At 35.1% G+C, this 26,949-nt stretch overlaps 1 protein-coding gene across 2 annotated transcripts in view; it reads right to left on the bottom strand.

The window, feature by feature from the left end:
- The window catches only part of HLCS (holocarboxylase synthetase), a gene marked incomplete at its 5' end in the record, with an annotated part of 127,633 nt that overhangs the window by 63,077 nt on the left and 37,607 nt on the right, over positions 1 to 26,949 (bottom strand). For both annotated transcript variants that reach the window (XM_084523744.1, XM_084523745.1), the window contains one exon: positions 20,998 to 21,269. In XM_084523744.1, coding sequence (XP_084379870.1) covers positions 20,998 to 21,269 — 272 coding nt within the window. The remainder of the gene's footprint in view (positions 1 to 20,997; positions 21,270 to 26,949) is intronic.

Below are 26,949 nucleotides of genomic sequence, written 5' to 3'. Positions count from 1 at the left end.
TACTGAACTGATCAGGTTATTTTTCCTGCCTGGGGAAATAAGGGAGGAAAGAAAAGAGGGGGAAAGGTATAAAATTTCTCACTAAAAACAGAACTAGGTGCATCTACACATAAAGACTTAGAAGAGAAGAAAAGCTATAATTAGCACTTCCAGCAACTTTTTGGAAGTGGTAATTAAGCAGTAATTAAGTTTCCCATTTTAATAGTGATTCAATTTTGCCTTATGCAACTTAAAATGAGATGCCAAGGAAGGTAAACTTGCTTTAAACTAGGAGTTAAATGAAAAACATGTCCTTTCGTTATACCACATATATTCATTGGATACCATTCAGGACAAATTAATTAAAAAAAAAAAAAAAAAGGTATATACTTTTGAATACAATCCTGGAAATCCCAAAGAAATTGGGTGTGGGAAATGCAGGCATCTAAATAACAAAAATCAGCACAAAGATAACACTGATGATGAAAGGATTTGCTCTAGCTGAGAATGACATAAAAGATGAAGTTCTACAAAGACCATTAAGTATTCACCAGCTCACTGCAAATTACACTAAACATTTGGTAAAGAAACACTTGGCAGATGTCAGCAATATATAAGCCAAACATGTTCCTTACATTGAAGGATAATGTAACTACAGAAAGGGTTTGTTTTGGAACAATTTCTATAGCACAAAAATAATCTGGCCTCGTCTCCTGGCAAGGCTGGATATACCAAGGAAGAAACAAGAGAGAACCATGACTGCTTATGTGACAAATCCACATTTCTGCCATTTAGATACTTAATATCATTCCTGAAATAAGACAGTATACACAAATTTGGATAATAAAAAGATTGTTTTTAAAATTGTAACAGAACTTTAAAAAATGAAAATATTTATGTATCCTTGTTTTAACAAGTGTAGCATATACACTACTGTATATATAAAACTGCTTTCTAAAGTTAAAATCTTCCATATTTTAGATTTTTCTGTTCCACTATTACCTTTTGCAGGTTTTTAACTACATTCCTAAGTGTGATTTACAAAGTTGAAACATAAACCCAGCGAAATCTGTGGGATTTTCTTCTCCCCTCAATCTCCAAGCAGAAAAAAAAAGCTTCTGCAGAATTGCATCCCCAAGTTATTAGAAAACCCAGATTGACCATTTTTGAATGTTAAAATTAATGTACTGTTAGGTTCCATTTTAGGAAAATCGTACTTAAAAACAAGACAGAAAGGAAAGCATCTGTTTATAATTAGGAAAGATATCTTTGGCACAACTGATCATTCTCTTAGTATCATCGCTAAGTAGAGCTTTTAGATTTCTTTTGTGGCATATGAATTTCCTAGAACCAAGTCTGCAGATCCACACATCTTATGGCTGATGTGGTCTGTGCTTCAAGACTTTACGTGCACAGCAAGCTAAAAGCGGCAATTGAGATTCATGTGGGATTCCCGAACTTGCTTTCACTACACGAGCTCAAGTGTCAGTAAAAAGTTACAAGAGCTGCAAAGCACAACAGTCAAGATAACTCGGGTTAGGAACACATGCTGAACGTGGTACTACAGTGTTGCAAATGCTGGTTTGAAACTGTCTCAGAGAATCTCTACAAGCTTCATATCAAGACCAGTGTCACTAGACTACAGCAGTTTTAGCTATTTTATGCCAGAGAGAATTCCCTCGTGTTGGTATTTCGACAAATGAAGTTTGCAAGAATCTTTTTACTCGCTCTTCTCTTGTTGTTACACACTCCTTTGACATCTCCTGTTGTTCTTTTTCTTCCCTTCTGTATTGTCAGCAGGGTGCCATTTGCATCAGCACACGTTTAACATGAACTAAATCAAAAGATTTTAAACAGGGGGTCCACCATAGAGGAGTAACACAGGCTCCAATTCATATTTTTGAAATAAAGGCAGATTGTAAAATTGCTGTGGTTTCTGGTACTATCATCTATGCAGCTACAAAGTTTCATGCAGCTTTCTGAGGTGTTCAGCAAAAATGCCATGAACAGAAGTTAGCTTCTTAACTTTGTTGTTACCATTTTAACTTTGTTGTTATCATTGTTATCATAGCTTCTTAACTTTGTTGTTATCATTTTAAAATAGCTAATCCCGGTAAAAGAAATCACCTGAGAGCTCTATTCCCCTGATGGTAGCAAGTAGCAGCTTCTTGAATACAACTTCACAACTATGATTTATCTGGAACTAATGTTAGTAAGGCAAATTTCTATTCTCATAGACACCCCTTTGCACCAACTGACAGGCATGAGAGATGCAAATGCCAACTAAAAGCAGTGTTTGAACAATCATGTAAGTCGGTGAATGCTGGTGAAGAGAGAAAAATAATCAAGCTTCCCCCCATACAGTCCCTCATCTTCCTGTTTGCTATAAAGCACATTGTCCTTCATACTCACCTCTATTAGATGTCTGCTCTGTTTTAGGGTTTCCAGAGCAAACTCATCTGAACAGTATCACTAAGTTCTCACCAGCTAAACATTTTTGACTCTGCTGAGGCAGACTAAAATCAAGCAGGTGAAAGTCTGCATCTTATTAGCTGGACTCCTTGCCAGGAATACAGACACCTTCAGAAACTCATGCAAAGATTAGCTGTTGAAACAACTGAATTGAAATTACAGCCCGTGAATCTCCATTCGGAAAGAATGAGCATGCGGACATGACATCTTCCAAATCAGAAGACAACCTTCTACTGAGAAACAAACTCAAACTGAGATCATGAAAACAGAATTTTAACTGTTTACACCAGTCTGAACCAAGAGTGCAGCTACCTGTTCATTATGCCCCTTGAAATGCTTGATCTGCTACAATCTTAGCTCAGCTGAATTTCTCAGAATTAGCTCTTCTTGTGCATAACCTCACCAATGTCAGTTCCACATACCCCACCACTAAAAAGGCGTGCTGTTTGTATAGGACAGTCAAAAGATCTTTCTATGCAATTAGCTGCATTTTTCCCAGAGTACTATATAGGGGGTTTCTTTGGCAACCCGCCATTTCTCAATGGACAGTACTCCAAAATGGTGGCTCTCTTCTGTGACGTTCCCTACTGAAAAGGATACGGTGCTCACATCACTGTAAATGAGCAGCAGCTATCACGCATCAACCTTTAAATTATCTATGTGGAGTAACAGTGCATGAAAAGGAAATATTGCATCTCTAGCAAAACAAACCAATGAACCACCCACATGAACCAGCACTTATCCTACGCAGTGCAAATGAAATAGTGGTCTATAGTCATCCAGTCACCTAACCACAGTAAGGAAATATTGTTTCCTCGGAGGAATTCTTTCTCAAGGTCTCTATTTAAGCACTTCATACTTCCATAATTCTGTCATAAGTACTTGGCAGAAGCTGTAATACAAACATAACGAATGGCAACCCTTACCAGATTACAAACTATAGCCTCCAAAACTTGGGCCTCCAGAGACATCTATTTTATACAGCAGTTTCGTATGTGCAGAGATGTATCCAAGTGGAGCTGGAAGCTACACTTGCCAGAAAGCACAGTAGCCATTTACTAATATTCCTAATTCTAGACATCACTATTTGAGGAGGATATTGCAAGAAGCTATTTAAGGGGATGCTGTGACAAGGCATAAAAATTTCAGGCAGTATTTCACAATTTCAGAGAGTTTCCTGGAAGGCTTATTATCCTTTCCTTCAGTAGTATTTCCAAGGTGTTGTCTTGTCAGACGTGATAAACAAGGCATTTATGGGATAATTTCTAGCCAGAAGTTTAGAGCTAGTGAAACTGAGCTCTAAATGTTCCATGTTAAAAAAAATGCCTGGAATGGCAAAAGACACATATAAGATACTTTGAGAAAGCTTCATTTATTGTTTGCAAAACCATGCAGAAAGACTGCTGAAACAGTTTCAGCAGTGGTAACTTTCTGCCACATCGCTACAGAATTAAATGCCTACCTGTTACCAGAACGAACACCCACTTCAATTATGTGGGGTCAAATGGTGCAATCTGAATTCTCAGCTGAGCTTCCAAGGATTTATTCTTCCTTACAGCTTTATTGGGCACAACATTAATATTCCTATCAACAAATATCACAAATATTGTTATCAATGTGGTTATTAAAAACAAATAGCTGAATATCAACAGCGCCATTTTCTTTTTTGTAGTCGCTTAAGTGCCACTACGCGGAAATCTTCCATGTTATGAATCAGGAATCACCTTTTTTATACTCTCTCTCTGTGCTATGTTGTAGAATCCACAGTACTGTAGGTCTAGAACATATGTATACCGTGTCCTATTAAGAAAAACTCAGTATAACCCATTTCTCATCATCCTCTGCAGCGCTCTTCCCCTTCAAATGTTCACATAAACTTTTGGTTTCCATAGGGTGAGCAGCTGTTACTTCAGACTATTCAACGTGCAGCATAACAACATAGATGCAATTTTAACAATATAAATGCAATTCAGGAAGATGCTTGGCAACCACTGTGTTCACATCTAGGAGGGCATATCTTTGGCTTTCTAATTTTGCATCTCTGTAATACTATGCAAAAAGCTACTTTTTCTAACAAACATTTATACTGGGTCTTATTTTGCAACTTTTATTCAACATCCTAGGATACACATGGAGCTATAATATTCCCATAAATAAGACAACTGGTCTGATATCACTTAAAACTTGAGAAACAAATTTCATTGTAGTTGCTTTTGGGGCTAAGTTTGAAAATGAAGTCTAACAAGTCAAATACTCCTAGTGTTGAAATAACATGTTATTTTAGTAATTCTCTGTCAATACAAAGAGTTTCCCCCCAAATTTTCCAATTTTAGACTGTCATATACTGTCAACAAAAGATGCACAAAGTTATGACAACTAAAGTCTGAAAGATAAGGAAAAAATGACATTTTATTTACTGAAATGCTCTAATTTGTTCCTGAAAGCACACAGCATAACACTAGCATATTAAAAACGTTGGGAAAGACTCTTGAAAAGCATTCTAGCTAGTACCCAGAACAGGACTAAACTTGCTCAAATCCAAAGCGCAAAGAAATCACAGTACAATTTTGTGTAACATCTTATTCATATAAATGTATAGAAAGAATGCCTTCATAAGGTTAAATTTTGTCATATGAAAGACTAGAAATAAAGACTTCCTTCCTTTCATAAGTCTTCACATGCTTACATTATTAAAGCTCACAACTGCAATGTGTATGTGAGTACATTCTAAACAAAAACTCAAATATCTTCTAGCAAATGTATTCATTAAAAATATAACTGCTACGAAACAAATATAAATATGTAACATATATTAGAATATAAATATAATTAATAAAATGCATGATATACAATATAAATATATACTCCTTTTGTTTGGTTGTTGATCTGGAAGCAAAATTCTGAAGCGCATGGAGAAGGAAAATTAAATTATTCAAGAAAACCCAGGCTGGACTGTCAAATTCCCACATTAAGGAAGGTCAGATTATTCTTTCAATTACAGTCTGTAGTCTCAATTTATATAGTTAGAGCCTACTAATAACAACTGTAGAGCTGCAGAAAAAACAAAGCTGTGAAATGGTCCAGATATGATCTGTAAATTTAGGCTCCACTCCTGCATCAAGTAACTATCTTTAAAGCCACACACAGCCTCCACAAAAAGTTATGTGATTTGACATGCAAGTAAAAACACGTGCAAGTCTCTCCTGAAGCAGCAGTAGAAATATTGCAAAGAAAATATTATACCAAGTACTTTATGACCAGTATTATATCTGTCCTTAATTTATGAGTCTACTTCCATGCAGAAGTGAAGTTTGTGGACAATGTTGTACCACCATCAAAGAAGGCTTTAAATTACAATATGCAGCTAGATGGGGAAAAAAACGGCAGGAAGGAGATTCTAATTTCAGGAGGAAAAAAAAAAAAAAAAAAAAAAAAGCTGGCCCCCTTGAACAGGATAAAGACCTCTACTGTTGGACACTTGTGTCATTTACTTCCTCACACTGCTTGAGACTGACAGTTGATTGGACTCCTGAACAATCAAAAGAGCTAAGGACCTAAGGACATGGACATAATGAGAGCAATATGTTTAAATTTTGTTTTATTTTTGCTTGCAGGTAGTAACACAATTTTGATTTGGTAGAAATGAACAGGCAGAATAGAATTTCTTTCCCACTCAATCTTACTCACCAGCTATGGTCTAGCAGAAGAGAAAGCAGAACAGAGAACAGAAATTGAAGAAAGGCAACAGGTTCTATCCAGTAGGTTTTGACAAAAGACTGAAATTTTTCTTTGCCCATGAATATGGATTGGCTGAATCTGAAGAAGAAAAATCTGTAGTAGAAGCAAATAAGGTATCCTAAGAATTTCTTGAGTTCTGCTTGAAACGCAAGACCTTAATATGAGCATCTGCCATACAGCTGGTGCTTTAAAACTTCTGTAGGTAAAATCAATGGCTCACATTTTCTGAAACCAAATCCAACTCAGATTACTGGCAAATAATGCAGACACCATACATATCCCTAGTAACACGAATATCAGTGTTTCAAAACCACCCTCCAGAATGCATTCACACAGAAAAAACCTACATGCAAATGTAACTAATGCTAGGAAGACCTAATACGCTATGTAATGTGGTCCAGTGAAGAAATCTACACACAAATGGCATACATACCAATAATCACCTACTTAGGAAAAACCACATCTAGGGATCATGTTCCTACCCTTCTTGTAACGAGGTGGGTATGAGCCACTGCATAAGATGGAGAGATGGTTAATGTATTTTGAAACCTGAAAACCAGAACGAAGCACCTCAGATTTACTAGAACACATAAAACTGAAAACACACACTAGGCAAATACTTTTGCCTTACAGCTCGCTCCCTTGATGACATTAATATCACACAATAAAAGAGACCTTTAGAAATACTGAAGTACACGATCGATTGAAAGCAAAACAATCAAAGTTTGTGATTTTTAAAAATTAATGGACAGTTTTTAGTACAAAACCTTCTGAGTTTCATTTTATTAAATAGTTATATGGCTGAAGTTTGTAAAGACATTGACAAAATCATTTTTGTAAAACGGTGTTTAATGATTCTTCTAAATTCAGAAAAAAAAAACCTCCAGTTCACTGAAGACTAGTTCATTCATGTTACCTAGTGCTGTGCTGGATATGACTGCCAGCTGGCTCCACAGCCAGCTAAAATGAGAGAACACTCCCAACAGGCTAGCCTGCAAAGCTGGCTGGCATCTCTTCTGCGAAGTCCAGAGGAGGGTGCCTGCAGCACAGCCTGCCAAAAACCAATGCTCTCTTCAACCAGAGTAACATGCATGGTGAATGCACGCTCCTATGCCAGAATCCATTATACAGAGAGTGAAAGATAAACACATGCATAAAATGTTCATTTGAACTATCTCATCGTGCAAGGAAAAGTGAAAAGAAATTACAGTATAGTTTGACTCCTGGTATCCTTTATATTTTATTCATCTCTGACTTCATATTTAGTAATCTGAGTCTAGTTTAGGCTTTCTTTGTATAGTTACCATCACTGTAAAGGAACTTCTCTACTATCAAAACGGATTTGCTAGGTGGTAAATGGAGCTGCAGACCTAGCCAAGTAATTAAGACAACCTGGATCCAGATCCAGTGAATGCTCCCTTCGTTTCGGCATTTCTTGCTTCATCACCATCTAAGGACATATATATATATACATAAAGATATATATATATTTAAGGGAGGAACTGAATAAGGTGTATGTTTCAAGTATAGGAGGAATTCTACTAAGGTTTTAATTAGAAAGGTATAGACCTGCATCACTAGTAAGCCTCCATGACATGAGTTAGAGATCCGTTAAATAAAAGGAAAATTTACATCCAAAATCTTGAAAAATCTAGGGTTACCACACTTTATGAGCCGTGTCTAATTTGTATGTGGCACATCTGGTATAATAGATATGATATACAAGCAGGCAAATATTTGAAGTAATAAGAGTTTCCCAGTGTTAAAATAAACACCTCAGCACTTCAGATTTTTGCTCAGCAATTTCTCCTCAGTGGGAGAGGAAGCAGGGAAGGAAGGGCACTTATCTACTTATCTACTGTTACACTTTACCACTTCTGAATTGTCACTCACTGAGATTTTTCAAAGGAAAACTTCAACCAGTAGAAAGCATTTAATTTCACTTGGTTCAGGCTCACAATATTTTGCTGCTTAACTTGGCAAAACATCAAAATAGAATATTTTCACCCTTCTTAACCTCTCCTGTTGGCACACCAGTTTATTAAGCTAGTGACTCATAGCACATTACTTTCCCCCCCCCAAAACAATATCATTCTATTATCACGAATACCATGTATTACAGCTTCAGCTAACAGCAGAATATTCATCTCCTTCTCAAGTAAAGGTATATAGTTTCTGTGCAGTTGCTCTCCAGTCACTGGTGAAATATAATTTGTGAATGACTATTTATTATCTGTTCTGATGACCACTGAGTGCTGAAACTTCTGAAATGTACCTTAGATGAAAAACAGGTTATCAGGCAGAATCCTAATGTTCCAATTACCTGTACTCTCAAAACTGCATAGCATACTTTTTGCGTTCGTGTCATGCTGAAATCAAAAACAGAACAATACAGAACGTTAGCATACCTTTCTCGTGGAGCTAATGATGACCCTCAGACATTCTGAGAATGAATAATAAATATTCCAGAATGAATAATGTTATAGCCAACACATAGCAGGACCTGCTTATTCAAAGAAACACAGAATGGTTTGCGTAGGAAGGGACCTTAAGGACCATCCAGTTTGACCCCCTGCCATTGGCAGGGACACCTCCCACCAGACCAGCTTGCCCAAAGCCCCATCCAGCCTGGCCTTGAACACCTCCAGAGATGGGGCATCCACAGCTTCTCTAGGCAACCTTTTCCAGTGCCAAACCTCTCTCACAGTAAAGAATTCTTCCTTACATCTAATTTAAACCTACCCTCTTCTAGTTTAAATCTATTACGCCTTGTCTGTCACTGTACTCCCTGATAAACAGTCCCTCTGCAGCTTTCCTGTAGGCAAAAATGATCATTCTGAACTTCACAAAAAGAAATCTTCATTACTACTCTAGGTTTACTTATTCTTCCCTTTTTCTTCCACCCAAAATGTGACTGTATGGTTTCCAAAATCTTCATAGTGAGTGGTTTCTCTGTTCCCTTTAATAGCTGGTTTCCATTGCAATGGGTAGAATTTTCTGGTGAGTCTTATCAATTAACATTAGTTGGACAACCTGTTACACCTAGGCTTGCAGGCATCCTCAAATACATTTATGTCTAGCTGTTCTCATCTACTCCTAATTCTGCATAAAACGCCAGGAAAGATACTTGCATTATTTTTGTAACCCATAGCTGAAAACAGTTTAATTTTATGAGTTCATTCTTTCCCTTTGGCCTTACCTCTTTTGAACTGTTACTATAGCTAGTTAAAAAAAAGATGGAATTGTGCTGAATTTCTTACCTGATGTAACTATTTAGTCATATTGTGAAAACAGAAGTTTGAATCCATTCTCTAGCATAAATAACCTGTATTCCTTGGTTTTAGAGATAATAAAGTGGTGAAAAAATAACAGAAAATGTAGAGAAGGCAGCATGCAAATTCTTAATGACACACATCAGAATTATGTGTAACTTACATTTTTCAGGTCAGCTGACACAGACAAAAGGAAGTGGGACTTAAGAAAATCTTTCTCCTTCTTTCTGAAGTATTTAATCATTACAATTTACTCATCCCAAGCTATGTTCAGAACTGCAGAATTAAAATTAGACCAATAAGTTTCAAGATGATAAACAATAGAAAAAGCTACATCCAGTGAAGTCTACCAAGACAAAATATTTTTCCCTGCATGTACGATGTTAAGATCTGAGTCACTAACTAAAGTAAGATTGATTTCTCCCAAATATTTCTCTCTTGACTATGGCCAGCACTATCTTACTTACCAGTCAGCAACTATTAGATTTGTTTTAACATTAAATTACATTTTTTTAAAAGTACATGCATTACTAATTAATTACACTGGTACTTATTAACTAGCTTGTGGTACGAGTAAGTTATATCTTATCCACCTCAAACATGAAATTGAACCAAAACCAGAAAATGAACAAATAAAAATGGCTGATAATAGCAAAATACTGGAAGTGTGTGTGAAAGCTACTGGGAATAGAAATAAACAGAAGATAAGCAGAAGTCTTTTAATTCTCCCAAAATTGATAAGCATGAATTTGCAATCCTTGCCAATAACGCAGATGAAGAAATACAAACAATTTGTCTGTAAGATTTGAATATGTTTTACATACCTAAAGTTACAACTGCTTAGATAAATTACATGTTCAAATGAGGACCATATTTTATGCCATTTTATTGCTATGAACACCATGTTTGGCTGTTCGGCAGAATAATTCCTTGTCTTTCTTTATCAGAAAGGTTAAAAAAAACATAAACAAAACAAAAAAACAGAACATGACACGCAGTGAAATATCTATGACAATATATTCTGTAATCAATTTCCATTTCTGTGGCTACAGCATACAGATCTGTGGAAATCTGAGTTAATCAAACAAACTTCAGTTCCTGGGGACAAAATCAGCGTAGTCAGTTAAATACATTGCAAAGGTGACATTCTGTGTCTGAATCTAGGCTGAACATTTCCATACATCAGGCTTTCCAACTGGCTATATCAAGATTCTTGAACTATTATTCTTAAAACCAAGAAGCATCTTGGGATAAAGATTCTTTTTTACCTTAGGCTTTACAGTATGCTGGTACTGTGATGCACAAGGGCATCTTCCTTGTATTTTTTCTGTCAGCACACTGGCAATATTCTGATGGAGAACTACGAATATCTGCACTTAGTTCCAAAGAAAAACATGTAAATGCAGCAACTGAATGGCAGAATACTGATGCCAAGAGAAGAACAAAAAGGCAGACAAATAAGCTAGATTCATAGTGCTCTACAGACTTTCCAACATCTTCTAGTTGAAAATTATTTGATGCCTGGCTACTACCACAAAAAATATCCAAGCCACCCAACTGCTTTTCAATTACCTTGGCAAGGGGTGATTATTTCACTTTTCTTTTTGAAAACAGATGGATAAACTGTGATTGAAAACTCTAAGCATTCCACAAGCATTGATCCTCGCTACCCTGATACGGTCTGCTAACTTAAAATTATTCCCTATCACGTGAATTCTACATGAATCAACTCCCACACAAGATTTTAAATTTGTATTAAAGCATGTGGCTCCCAGCTATTTCTTTTGTATCACACATCTGATTCCATATTCCAGATAAGGTATACATGTTATCTTTGGCAAATAAATCACGAACTGAGTGAGAACTCTTATGTAACTTGGAGTCTTCAAACTTAAAGGTCCAAAATAATATTCTTTCTTTCTTATGCATCTGTGGATAACATTTTAGACTATTTTCCTCCTACATGGAAGCCTAAAAAATGGATTACTGAGATCATATAAGCATTCTTCTGCATCACTTCAAAAACTTCCAAAAGGGCAGAAATTCTCTCTCTTTGGTGAAGACTGAAATAGTATTTTTAGCCACTAAAACATTTTCTGCACGTTATTGTTCCAGTGCTCAGAAAATTCAGTTTCAGTACCGCAATCATATTGCACAATATGCATCCTTAAAAGGAAACTGGTTCTGTAGCAACTAGTTTATACAACCAAATAGTTTAGACATATGTGAAAATCAACAAATAGTTTAGACATATGTGAAAATCAAGTCTTGGGCTTAACAATCATTATATGGATGAAATCTTTTAGCTGAAAGATAAATATAACAGTATAAAAAAATACTGTTTTCTTTAACTAAGCCCACAAGCCATCTGAGTTTACCAATACATTTTAGGGGCTGTAGAAATGGGTCAATGAAATATCATTTTGAAATTTTAACTGCCTATTCTAGGATTTGAATAAAGACGGTAAATTAATGGGTGGAAAGCATTACAGTCAGGTAGAATGAATTCTGAAGCTTTTCTACTGTCATGCAACATGCAATTTCATGGATTACACGAGATCCAAAAAGTATAATGTACTATGTTGTAAGCCACATTTTTAAAAACATGAAATATAAGCAGTTTGTGGGATTCTGATTACGTATCCAAATATGCTTATGATGGTAGAAAAGATTAAAAGGGCGACTAAAAATAAACAAGCAAACCAGTGTATCATAATTTGCAGATTCATAGACGACTGTACAGAAAATTATTTTTACCCCGAATAAACTAAATTCCTCATACTGCCCAGTTTTCAAACAAAAAAAGTTAGAAATGGAACCACCACATGCTTAAGTGGAGTTATTACCAGGCTCTATGACTTCAGAAGGAAACGAACCTAAACAGTACAGGATCTTTCAGTAGATAATTCGCCAGCTGAACAAGGGAATATCATGTTTCTTATCAGTAATTGGTTTGCTATGCACTCTGACAACATGTAGATTTTTCCCCAATTAATACTGCAACCTTTTTACATGCCACTCTTTTTAACCTAACATTTGTTAAACAAATATTCAGCAAACACAGATAAGATTTGTTTCCCTTGAATGCCTTATTTTTATTTCCTATTTCCTATATCTCAGCCTCCATCTCTACTTTTTTTCCTCTTCTTGTTTTCTTTTCAGCATTCTTCTGAATTCCTCTTTCTTCTTGCTCTGTGAATGGACAAACTGATGATCCATTCAAACACAAATAAAATGAAAAAGGTTTATAGAACAGTCTCTAGTTGTATTCCACGTATGTTTGATGAAAGATGGAATGAAAGTTCAGCATTTGCAAAGAAACCTTTAAAATACTTGTGTTTGTTTTTTTTTTTTCTTTTTTTCCTTTTTTCCTTTTTTTTTTTTTTATGTAAGATAGTATCATCCTTAAAATAGCATCAGCTGAAGTTTACAAAAAACATTTGGAAGTTTTGCCACTTTTAACTCTTTAGCAACAAGAACAATGCTAGTAAATTCTTTTGAAAGCAACATGAGGTACTGTATTTTATAGCAATCCTGGGGATCACAAAACCGCAGTGGGGGAACCTCGATTTTTACACACCATTCTATAGGCCACGACATTTTAGGCTAAATGATATGAGGTGTGATAAATGCAAGCCTTCGTTTGAATACAAACAGATTCTTAAAATATTTTAACTAGGAGTATAAGTGAAAATAAATTAGGCCAGTGGGATTTAAGAAAAGAATTCAGATTCTGTGGGATTTTCTTATTTTACTGCTTAAGGTAGAAATTACACAAGCTTTGAAAGGTTTAGGCACTGAAAACAATCAGTGAATTATTCTGAAATCAAATTACTATCTTCTAGCAGCATAAGAATAAAAATCAGTATGTTTATTTGTAACAGCACTGGAACAGGTGCTGTCTGAACTTCCTCAAAACAGTAATGCCACAAGCTTCTCAACTCCTACGATGTAGTAAATCCAACCATTTTTTATTTTATTTTTTTGGCACGGGCAAAGGGACGGAGATGTGCAAAATGGAAACTGAAAGCCATGATCTAACTTTGAACTTCTAAGAAACATGATTATGGTATTCTCCATGTACAGTCAGAATGAGAAACTGGCATCTCCAGACAATAATTCACATTTTGTCTGACTGCATTTAGTTTTAGTTCAGAATTTGGATCTTTATTGTAGTTTCAAAGAAAATAAAGTCAAAATGTAGCAAACAACACATTTCTCTCCATGTCTGAGAAAATGGATTCTTCCCATCAGCTTCCTAAAATAACCAGATAAAAATTACTCTGTAGATGTTAATTCTACTTCCAAAAGTGAAGTAGGCCCTATGCATCCCTTAAAGCAAAAAACGGTCAGAGGAATTCCAAAGCAAAGCATACTGGGCTTGACTTCTCCAACCAGTCCTGTATTTCCATTTTCTGAAAACAAAAAAAAGGAGTCTGTTTGGAACATGCAAGTGCTGAGTATCTCCAGCACATCTCCTTGATAGGTCAACAGTGTAAGAAACGTGCAGTGTCCAGCCAAATGGATTCTTTACTAGTTCCTAAACTTGGACTTCCTCAGCTCTATATGTTGTAGATAACCCATTAACAGAACACATTATCACATCACTTGATATCCTCTTCCTAGTACATCTGTCTACCTAACTGCTATTCTGTTTTATCTAATTGCAAAACTTTAACTTTCTAATATAACTCTCCTTCTCACTGAGGTACAAACAGTAATACACGAGTGCTTCTGGGCAATTTAAGCTAAGCAACATTTTTTTTTACTAAACCAAACTTAAAATTCAAAGGCAGAATTGACAGTCACAATTACTCAGTTACTCAGTTACCAAATGAGTAACAATAATATATATGCAATGTGTGTTATAATTTATGTAACTAGATAACCCTATATTATATATTGCAATGTATTACATACATTGTACTCTAATACACAACTCTTCCAAGTTAATCCTCTTTCAACAGTGTGATGATTTTTAATTTCAGCATTCAATTTTTTCATCTTAATACGAAAAGCCTGATTTAAAATGTATGCATGAAAATAGCACGGTGTAAAACAAAACAAGATAATGTTCTTGAACCCTTCTATTTCCATTCTCCAGCAATCATTTTAACTGTGCAGTCTTATAGGGTTACCACTCATATTTAACAAAGGAGGAGTGTCCCAAGGATACATGTGTATTCATACAACAATACGGATTGTTCAGGAACTTCCAGCAGCAGGGTAATACAATATACTATAAGAGTTCAATGTGGGTTAATTGCTCTGCAAAACGGGTATCTTTTTTTTTTATGACTCAATCCCCTTTGGGAACATCAAACCTCCCCCTGTGCTGACAAAAACCATGCAAGCAGGAGGCCCACTTCATTAACAGGAAGAAAATCTACTAATTTTACATAACAAAAAAAATAAAGAGGAACATATTTTGTCTTCAATTCCATGGAAAATCAGACACACAAGGTGCGTGACAAGAAAATAGGGACCTAATTGTTTAGCGCCCTTACGAACCATTCACAACAGGTGGAAAGAAAGGCAAGGAAAATTGACGCAAAGGAGATGACAAATCCTAATACAGAAATCTTTCAGCAAGCATGTAATGAAAAATGCTATTGCAGAGAAGAGTCTGGGAATGGCACAGAACCAAATCAGTGCCAAAAACTTCCGAATTCCTCACTTTATACAGGCAAGGAAGGGAACAGACTCTTGGCTGTATTACAAAAATTCCTGTATGATCTTGTATTATCAGGATGAAGGACAGCTTTCCCTAATGCTAGACGATGCAAAACGGTACCAATAAGTGAATGGAAGAATAAAGTCAGAAATAATATACATTTAAAACATTTATACATGTAAAAATTACTCTTGAAATGTATTTGATTTAAGGGAAACTAACATATACTATTACGTGAGCTAATCTTTATCACCACAGGATGGCACAGAATACTGACTATAAAAAATCCTCAAAAAAAACAATCATGGAAGCAGCTATTCCAATGCACAAACCTTATTTCTTTTGAGAATAAAAAGCCCTCTTGCAAATTCAACCCGATGAATAAAATAAATGCAAGTTTAAAAATTAGTAAAGCCAATGATGTAAGAAACAAACGGAGATGATACTACATGAAGGCTAAGTTAAATGGGAGGGATACAGCTTAAAAGAATGAAATCCTTTAAAGAGCAGGTCTACTGCCAATAGTATTTAACTTTAGGTTTTAGGTTAAGTATTTGTTAAGTAAAGTATTCCTATTCCTCAACATAGTTTAACAAACAAAGACAACCAAGGAATCTTAGCTTTTAAGAGATGCACTTGTGAGAGTCCTCTACACAAGGAAGGCCTGGCTATCCAAAATTATAAATTATGTTTTGGCTATGTATGTTATGTATTATGAAAAGATTACACACAAAATTCACACAACATTTAAATCCCACTGACCAATTTACCAGCAGATATTTTTTAAATACCCAACAGCAATTTCTTGAGACAAAGGCAACCTTCCCAACCACCACAGCATTTTCTAACTCTCTAAGACACTTTCTTCAGAGGGAAGTATGGAGAGGGGTAATTTTTACAAACTGTTAATGTTGGTGACAAGACATTTATTTACAGAAGACTATTAATGTACTAGGATATTCTTGTCAGACCAAAAGACAAAGACTTTGTAATTTGAAGATTTTGTAATCCAACTACCTCTACATCTTCAGGTGAGGAAAACACAAGGTCCCTATTTGCACATATCATCCAAACCAGCCCTCTTGCAGCTGATTTTGACTACACAGCACAACTGCTTCCTCCACCCAACTGAGCCTAGATTATGAGACATGGCTAGCTAAAATAATATCAGCAGCAGTAAACAATTTTTGTAACTTTAAAGAAAATGGTCAATCAAGTTGAGCCAATAGCAACAGCAACAGTTCGTGCTTGTAGTCCAGTTGTCATGGAATTATGATGGAAATACCTGAGAGGTCAGGCTTTAGAGTGATACGCCCAATGATGGGATGAATACAAGCACTGTGACTATACGGCATATTTTGCATGTGCTATGTTAATTCCAAATTTCTGTCTTTAAACCACTTTTCAAACCACCACCCACCTGGCTTATCTGACTTCAATTTGTTTCTTAAAAAACGTGGTTTAAACAGAGAATACAAGAGATCACTGAGGTGCATGGAATGACTAAACAGGAGGCTGCTGTGTTTATGTAGAGTAAAACATCATAAGGATTTGAAAAAAAAACACCCACTAGGTACAAAATACAGTTTGTCAATCTCAGCTTGTTTGTGCCTCTGAACTGCCATTCCAATTTCCTGCAACTATAAGCTGCTCTTACTTTTCACTAATGCATACCTGCATAAGCAGCACGTGTATTTAAATATAAAACATGAGTTTTAAAAATAAAATCTCAATGCTCACTTTCCAAAATTAAAGCTGTATCACGATGAATCTTGAAAAGCATCAAGAAAAACTAAAATGGCACCAACAACGTAAAGGATTTTCTTCTGCAAAGATTTTAACTGTTTGGAAAATGTTTACTCTAAACTGACATTTTATTTAAAGATCCCACTCAGCAATTATGAAAGCAATTTTCTCCCACATTTCATTCCCACTAAAATTCACCATATTTATGTCAAACTCTTCCTAACAATGGCACAGGAACAGCTGCCTTTGTTCTTCTTAAATACTGGGGAAACAGTATCCACAATGGCATTTTATGTACAATATATCACATGCTGGCTTAGTAATGTATAAATCACATCTTCTGCCAAATAAAACATTAAAACAAGATGTAAGGTGTTGGTAAAGAATAAAATTGAACTGAATACCTAAGTAATTTATTTTTAATGAAATGGTTGTGAAACCAATCCAGTTAATTAAGGCGTGCTAGAAATATTTATTTATCAACCTCAGGTCTTGTGAGCCTAGCAAGTTCGTTTCCACAACTCAATACTTGCATTGGCATACCAGATGCATCCTTAAAAATAATGGTTTCATTTTGAGTCATACAAACTCAGGCATTCTTTGAGGAGAGGAGACAACAAAAGTGGAACTGCTTCTGGAAAGGTTAACCTGGTCAGGTGCTATTGGGATAAATATCTCTGAAGAAATACACAAGGTTTCTGAAATTTCTTTCTGACTTCTGATTTCCCTTGAAGAAAAAAAATAAAACAAAACAAAACAAGAGGAGAGCCTCTATCTTTGGTTAAAAAAAATTAATTAATTAATTAATTAAATTTTAGTTTAAGAAGTAAAAGATTAAATGCTTTAAATGTAGTCTTATGATTCATTTAAAGCTTTTAACTTCAAATCATAGAAGCAATATTGACTATTTAAAACTACATGATATTTAAGCAAATTTTTTTGCTTAAAAAAAAAATCTTTGTTTTACAATTAGACTAATGCCATTTAATTTTAGATACTTACAGGTGAATTCACACTTTGCTCGTTACCTTAGGACATGTAAATGTATGCCAATGATAATAAAGTGTGTATGTTAATATGCAAAATGTCAAGACATGCCATCTGGAGAGCTAATGAACAATCAAGGGATTCCAAATTAAACTACAGAATTTTCCCTTAGAATCTTTAGGACAACACTGTCAAGTTCAATCTATTCACTTAGACTCCAGAATCAATTTTTCAAACTTTATGACAGGTCTAATAGTTTCCACCTGTTTCTCTTGCTTGACTTTTGACTGGCACGTTACCAGCCAGGGTGGAAATGTAGACAAAGACCCCTATTAGGCTCCGGCTGTTTCTCTACTGTGAGGTCACTCAGCCATTAAATTAGTTCCAGCCCACTTTCTCCTTCGATGTCTTAATTTTGGGGGGTATGAAGGTTTGGGGAAGTGAAAAGGAAGAGAGGCAAACATTTGACATTCAGTTTGTGGGAGAGGTATAAGAAAATCTAAAATCACGGAAGTTAAATGCTACATTTATTTGTAATTTACTAACTAAATAATTTACTAAATCAATTCACTGCTAATCCCAGGGATTAAGTTCTTGAGGTGTCTGTGTCACATTTTCAGTCATCACAAACTTTGGAAAAAATAAAAGATTCCATCCTGTAGCACTTGCTTATTGCAATATTCGATTACCTATACAAGGTATAATTTACTTTTTTTTCCTGGGAATTACAACTGATCAGTAAGAACTTATTTTTTGTGCAATGAAAGAAACTCTTTTTCTTGAGATACACTTTCATTTTGAACTGGCAAGTGACATATTACATATCCTAAACCTGACATATTACATACCTTAACACATTCATATTGGTTCTTATGGAAGTACATTAAAAACTGACAACTTCTTTCTTCAGAAAGAATAAATAAAATATCTAATAGATATTTGCCTCAATTTCTAGTGATTTATGACTTCTTATTATTTGTGAAATCTCAAGGTACTTTGCTGAACTGCAAATCACATGCTGAACATGCAAATCACATCAACATTATTCTTTTATCTATGACAACAGTGTATTTACAATATCATTAATCATCATATTTAATATTTTGAATTATTAAAACAAAAGACTTTCTACAAGAAACTTAATCACTCAAATTATAATCTTAATAGGACCACCTTCCCTGTAAAGGCTGCTTAGAGAAAGAACTGGTTTACATCTTATCTGAAAACCAACTACTGGAGTTGCATCACAATGGGGAAAATCTTGAAGACCCACATCTCCAAGCACTTCATTACATTTGGACTACTTACATAAGAAATCAACCCGTTAGCTGAACACTCTGCAGGGACATCAGTTTAGAGATAAAAGGGTAAAGGTTCCAGATTCAATGAAAAACCAAGACCACTTCTCTCATCTCCCTTGCCTTCTGGATGATATAAGCGTAAATAAATCGGCCAGACATGATTCTGTTTAGCTCGTGATATCTAAATAAATTCACAGACTTTGAATAATATATTTCATCTTACTGGGATATGTAGATACTGTTACTGAGAACTACCACCAAGAACAACTATCAGAAAGAAAACTATTAACATATTGAATTTTCACTTCAGTTTCTTACCAGTAAGTCTGCTTTCAATCCTATGAGTTGAATATGATTTGAACAGAAACAAAGATGTAAATACTACAAATGCTTCAATAATAATAATAAAACACTTATTTTGGGGCTCTATTGAAATAGCATGTCTGTCTACATCCAAAAGCCCTTGTCAAATCAGTTGTAGGACTAGGATGTAGATTTGGAGGAAGGGGTGTGGCAAAACTGGATTGCAACATTTTTTAATATGTGTGCACATGTATGTATAAACACACAAAAAATAGTTTGGTTTTAAAGGAATTTGTATTTGATTTGAGCTGTCTCTAAATTACAAAATTTTAGGGCAAATTATCATTTGTAAAGTTTATCTATAAACACTATAAATACTTAATTTCAGGTAATTTTTAGTTATCAGAACAGTGTCAACTGTAAAATTACACTGATTTACTGTAATACTGTTCTAATGCATGCTCGTTCACAGTTTTTGTGTATGTATATTTTAAAACAAATCACCTTTATTACCTGCGAGAAGGTATATTCTGTAACATATCAGCCTTACAATTTAGGCTCTCTAGCTGAGAAGTAAAGCTATTACTGCTAGTTAACTAATCAGTTACAATAACATTCAAGGCGATTTAACTGATGATGTTGATAAAAAGAAAATCCAGAACAAAATTACTGAGGTTATTTTAAACAGCAAAATTCACCTGCAATTTCTGCAGATAAATTAACACTGATACTCAAAAGTGGCTGTCAAGAAAAGTTAGAGCTGCAGGTAGAAACACACAGAAAAAATCTTTCCTGAAGAGGAACAGCTTCTTAAAGACAGTTTTTTCCATCAGACTATTTCATGTTCTGAAACTTAACAGTACATTCTTTGTACATAGACTCCAACCTAAGATTTACTAACTGTGATTTTCATATCACTTAATCCCATTCAAAACTCTAACAAACTACTTTCTCAAAGGTATCTCACAACTCATTCACAAGGGTCATCTATGTGATGATGAAAGAACGTATAGCACAACCCTAACCAATGTTTAAAAAACACCAAAGAGCATTTTAGTGGAATATTCAGTGAAAGGACATTAAATGGAAGGAGAGAAAACAGCAATGTTAAAATTTAGGCCCCAATCTACTTGGTATTACTTTTGTTATGTAACTAGCTCAGAAAATAACTTGTGTTAGAAAATGTATGCAATCTCCTAAATATGAACATTTAATACTTTAAACATTTGTGGGTTTTTTTTGCAAGATTAACAATTGAAGTCAATCTCCAAGTAAGAAGTTGTCACATTAGGTTTTTGCACCTCTTATATATTGGCATTTATACACGATTAATTAATATTCTGTAAACACAAAGATCTCTCTTTTGTGTCCTATTTCATAGACAATCAGCATTTTTGACTGGGTATCTTGTAGGTGACAAACAAATAAAAGAGAAAAACGTTTCTTTCCAAACACTGTGAGCATTTCTATAGCTGTGAATTCCTATCAGAAATCTTACTCAAGATGGTTTGGATCACTGTCTTACCCATCCAGAAGATTCATTGTTGTGGTGGTAACTTCAGTAAAGAGAAGAATCTTTCCAAGCTTCTTTGTTTGCAGATTCTGTTGATACGTCTCCAGGCTGAAATGTTCTGATGAGAAGTTTCCCATCTCAGTGATGACTGACATCAGAGATGGAGTTGTCTCCATTTTTGATTCACAAGATGAAACAAATTTAAGAGACACTTTGCTGGATTCTATTAATCCTTCAGCATTTACATTTTCCTCAAGCCATTTCAGGAATGCAAGATGGATTTCCTGTGGACAAGGGAAATAAAGTAAGACATAGAAATGCAGACCAACATACAGAAAGATATACAAACATTCTTCTGAGAATATTTACATTCAATAAACCACCTTCTGCTTCAAAATGAGGAAAAATAACGCCATTTCTTTTTTGAAGATCAACTGCTGCTGCTTGTTCTACTCTGGCCTGACCTGACTATTGGGTACACTCTTCTTAATCTTGAGACCACGCTCCTTTGTGGGTTGATTAGGCTTAAACTTGTGGTGGTTCTGCTAGGTACCGAAACATGGAGTGCATATTATGCACTTCTGTTTATGCAGGTTTTTCAACATGCTAAATTTCTCTGCTACAAGCCTCTCAAAGCATCTCTAAGGCTTGATTTGAAGGATAAAGCAGCAGCTAAGAAAAACATTTACTGATTTCTCAGCGGAATCCCCACTAAAAGGAGTACTTTCAGCTAACAGAAGCTTCACAACTATTACCTTACTCCAAAGTGGCTGTTTAAAAAGCTAGCTAAAGCAGAAACATATAACACAAGAAGGCACATAACTAGGAAAACTTTATACCAGTGTACAAAATGGAGTTGTAAGTATGCTCCCTTGTCACAGCCAATGGCACAGCTGGTAGACATTTCTTTGCAAAATATTTTCAGTGTGAAATACATGTATATGATACACAGATATAATTTATTATATCTAATACAACTAATTTTACATATCTACATGCCAAACCTTTTATTTCCCTCTCCTTTATTTTAGGTTATTTAGAAGTGTGTTTTATTGAATGTGAAACAAAGAGATGAATTACTGTGATTATTACCTGTCTGGTAACTCCCTGAAACAACTGTTAGACATTCATAGAACTCTTTCTCAAGATACCTAAAGTGTTTTTGAGAGATTTGGTATGAAATTTTTGCCTTTTCTGTAGAAACTGCAAGTTAACAGCCCACAAACACAGATGCTGGGACTTCTTTTTTTCGAAGTATGTAGCTTACATTTTGAAGAGCTCTGCTCCTTCTAGAAACAAAGCAGTCTCTATCACACATACATAACTTCTCAAATAAAAAGTTAAACTGAATTAGATGGAAGCTAAACAGAAAAAAGAAGAACTAAAAGTAAAAGCTACTGAACCGCTGATTAAGGCTATCAATAATTTACATAGCAGATTTGAACTGAAAGAATATTTTGAGAGCAAATGTATATGAAACACAAGAAGATACTGGAATATATGGACAAATGACTCCTTAAAATATTAAAAGATGAGCACAGCAACCCAAATTGCACCTGAGGGCACAATTCTAAATCTGGCCCTCATAATTACATTCTCATTTTCAGAATAATAGCTATTTTGGAAGATCTATATGAAACCACAAAAAACGTATAGTCTTTTTCTACCAAACGTAATGTATTAGTGATTCTTGCCCTCAAATTTTCTAAGAAAACATTTGTCCTTTAAATAAAAAACTTCTCATAGATGCACAGTTTCTACCCAAGTATGTGCCCCTCCTTCCTGTTACTGCAGGATCTGGGAACCTCAGTTCTGAGGGTTTCCTATACTAGTCTAAAGACTAACTCTCTTGCCCTTGAACATGATGTCCCTGAGCTGCAGTCCAACTCTTTCAAACCCACAAACTGCAATTAAGAGCAATCTTCCTATAAATAGTTATCTATCCAAGGAATTACTCCAATTTTCCAAATCCCATTGTTGTATCTTAAAAAGCAACGAGAAAAGTGGTCCTGTTTCTAACACCTTTCTATGGATTTTCCATACTCGGAAACTACACTTTCTCAAGTTTCACATGGACACTGCTTCTTGTGTGACATTCTTTGTATGCTGAATGGCAGCAGACTTACTGGTTTGCAGCCCTATAGTACGACATTTACCCTCTGCATTATATTCTTTCAGGTGATTTTTCCCCCATAGTTTTTTAGTCATACGACATACTGAGCATAACACGAAGAAAGGAACGTTCTTTTTCCAAACACAATCAAGCACTAGCTTCTAGGACAAGACAATCTAAGAATGACTCAATAGGTAAATTTTAGTTACAGATAAACCACTTCTCATTTCTGCATTTTGTAAAGCTCCATTAAACTCTTTGCATTTAACTTGTTGCCTAAAATATGCTTTAAATATTTTCTTCCATTTTTTTGCATCATACGTGATGATGTGGCATTAAAGGTTTTATGAGCACTTCTTTGAATTAATCTGCATGAACCACTTGTATCTTTACTCCGTGTAATATCATAGCTTCAACAGACTCCTACTAAATTCTTTACACACTATCCTTCTTGTTTTACACACACAGTAACTTATTAGCTGTAACTGATATTTAGAAAAATTACAGCTTTAGTTCTTGTAAGGGAGTATATCAAAACTGTGCTTAAGCAGAAAGCGTGTTTTCCTGTTGCTTTCTGAACACAGAATTTCATTTAGCATGATTGTCTGAACATGCAATTCCTAGACACAAAACCGTAATTTTAACTCCCATAAGGATGGATTTACAGACTTACCAAAACAGGCATTAAGTTAAAAAGTAAAGATGCTTAAAGTACTCTTACATTTAAGCAAAGAATGAAAGTGCTTGTTACTATACATCAGAAAGTCCTGCGTACTTTTGCCACAGCATACTTTCTGAAAAGACTGAAATAACTTAGATTTATGTGTAATGTCACATTACTACAGATATACCACACAATTCCTAACATTTATCCTCTTGAGTGTATTCTTTCATGCAATTTTTCCCCCATAGGTATTTAGTTTACATAAATTCATTTTATTGTTTCTAATGCATATTGAACTATTTAAGATTTGTTATATTTGTATAATTATGAAGCTATTTTTTTTTGCGTAATGTATACATACTTTTAAAGCTGATCAAAAATATAAACACAAATACTAGATAATCAAAAACTGCATTTGATTTTTAGATATTTCTGTAAGAAAAAAACAGTTTTCATTTTTAGCAAATTCTCAAGTCGTGTCCAAATACACACTAGGAAAGTTAATTTTTACTTCAGAAACTCAAAGTTACAGAAACACAGATGCTGAACCAATGCTTTACTGTCCTCACTATTATAATGGCACAAAGAGAAGAACATTGTCATGTAATTAAATAAATATATACAACAGCCAGGGCTAACCTTTGCCTCAACTCCATTGGAAAAGAATATAATCACGTCAGAAACAGAACTGTGCAATTTGTTGCTAAGCTCAGGATGCAGCTTTGAATTCAAAACGGGGAACCTAACACCATTTACTGGCTGTAGGCAGAAAGCAAACCTATCCCCAGCTGCGTGCACCGTTCTGCAGCAACCTCTGGTGGCCATTTAAAAGTAAAAGTGTTGGTTCCAAGAACTGCCTGGCCTTACATACCTCTGGGACCAGATCAGGTGTGTCAAAAGGGAAAGGAACACCCAAAATCCTGGCTGCTGCTTACCCTGGCCTGTAGCTCATTATCAAAATCCTAAAACATGCAGGTACAAACTTTAAATGAGTATGCAAGCAAAAGAGCTGTAGCTGTCACAGATTCAGGCACCCACAACCCTGTCTGCAGCTACTTACACATATAATCATGCTGGAGTCGATACTATGCGTATTATCCGTAATATACTTCATAAGTATAGTAACTACATGTTTTAGGGTGGCCTAAATATATCTAAATATATCTAAAATTGTTATTCATCATTACTGCATCATTTTTGGCAGGGAGAATGCAAGTCAAGACAAATTAATTGCCTATGTATAAAACCATTCTCTTCTCAAATCAATTTGATATGTGCATTCTCCAAACAAAAGATACTGCCACCTCCTTTCTTAAAGGAACGATGAAATTTGACATTTTGGCTGAGTGACTAGATGGCAGGAGGCTAAATCAGCTTTTCACGGTTAAAATAGTCAACTAGAAAATTATCATCTAGAACAGGAAAGATTTCTAGTCATAGCAAAAGCACAATGTATTTTCAATGCATTGTAAAAAGCAACTATAAAAAGCAGAAAAGCACTGTACCAACAGGAACCAGCCACCACTTCTCACTAAGAAATTCTCCCCACATGCTCCAAAGTGCAACCTGAATTCCACAGGGCAGGAGCATGGAAAGAAGCAGCATCTCATGGTGGTGACAGCCTCACTCATCTGGTACTGAGAGGCAAACATATGAAAAAGCAGAGTTTTGATTGTTGGACTCAAAGTGTCACTAACTGGGAAGTTGTTCTGAAGCGGGTAGTGAAATACAGTAGATGTCAATTCACAAAATCCATAGAAATGAGGAGCTCAGCTACTGCACACTATGTACCCTCAGCTCCTCCACCGATCAGCACAAAAGTTTATTAAGGTCACTGTATCAAGGGTTGGAGGGCTGACGCTGTAAGTTGTTGAACTAAAGTTTAAATGGTAATTGCGGTGTAAAGAAGGAAGAGTAAAAGCTGTATTTTGTTAATGATTTAACATCTGCTTTCTATGATTTTAAGAGTTTGGTCAGGTGTGTGAAGAAACCACTACATAACAGTTCTCCTTTGCTGTTTAAAAATCTTTTTTTTTTTTTCTTGGTAATCATTAGTTTCCTTTTTTCCTAATGCTTATTTAGCAGTTGAGATTGAACAAAAAGGAAAAAAGAAGCAGACATAAGATCAAAAACCAGCTGCATATGGACCCTTCTCTGCTGTAGTATAAAATAACAGAAAATTATAGCTCCTGACGGAGATGATTTTATTTGCACCTGGGCTCTATCAGCCAATGAGACATATACACAAAGCACATAAACTTTTAGTTAAAATGGTTACAAATAAACCCAAATCCAAGATTTTATTCTTATATTCTATTTATATGTATCTTTTAAAATTCATTTTCTTATTCTTATATATATGTTCATAGACAGATATATACTTCCCCCTCTCCCCCTCCCGATCCCACCAGGCATATTTGGGAGCTGCTCTTTTCTACCGAATTCTGTAACGATAAATCTTAAATTTTATATCAACGGAATTCTTTGTTGAGACAAAACTCCAGTCACAGCCTAAATTCATTTGGTTTTTATTAAAAACATGAAGGCGAAACTAAATGAAAGCTAAAAATATAATGCCATAAAATGAACAAACATTACATATCAGTTAGTTAGCTCTCTACTTGCTTGGAAGGAAAAATGAGGCAAATTTAACTAGTGATGCTCTACCAGTGACACAATATTATGACTGTAGTATAATAAAGTATTTTAGCTGTTGCGTGTAGAGAAAGTAAGGCCAAGTATTCCCCTTCTGAATACATAGCTGGGACATTTAACTATTTTTCTTCTTCCTTTTCAGAAAATCTAACCCTTTCCTGTGAACAGCCTCTGGTTTTGCTTCGCTGTACTTCAAGAAGTCTGCAGTTAATGTATTGATTGACATATTATTAATTGATGTATCAACTAAATCACGTAAGGCTATATGCTTATTAACTCCAAACAAATGGATATTACACAGGCACAAAGCACTGATCTTTTGGAGGAGAACATGAATAGCTCGTTTTGAGTATAAGCACCTTAACAGACACCACACCTTCATATGGCTAACCTGCTTTTTTCTGAATTGGCCATTTTCAAATGAGTATTACTTGTTTCAGATATGATCTTAAATATCCATATTGCACAGGAATTCTTCTATAATAGCACTGATGGAAAAGAACACGTTTTAATAAAGAGACCACAGCACTTG

Source organism: Aythya ferina (genome assembly GCF_964211825.1).
Source record: "Aythya ferina genome assembly, chromosome: 1".
NCBI lineage: Eukaryota > Metazoa > Chordata > Aves > Anseriformes > Anatidae > Aythya > Aythya ferina.
This window is presented reverse-complemented; position numbering and strand designations above follow the sequence as displayed.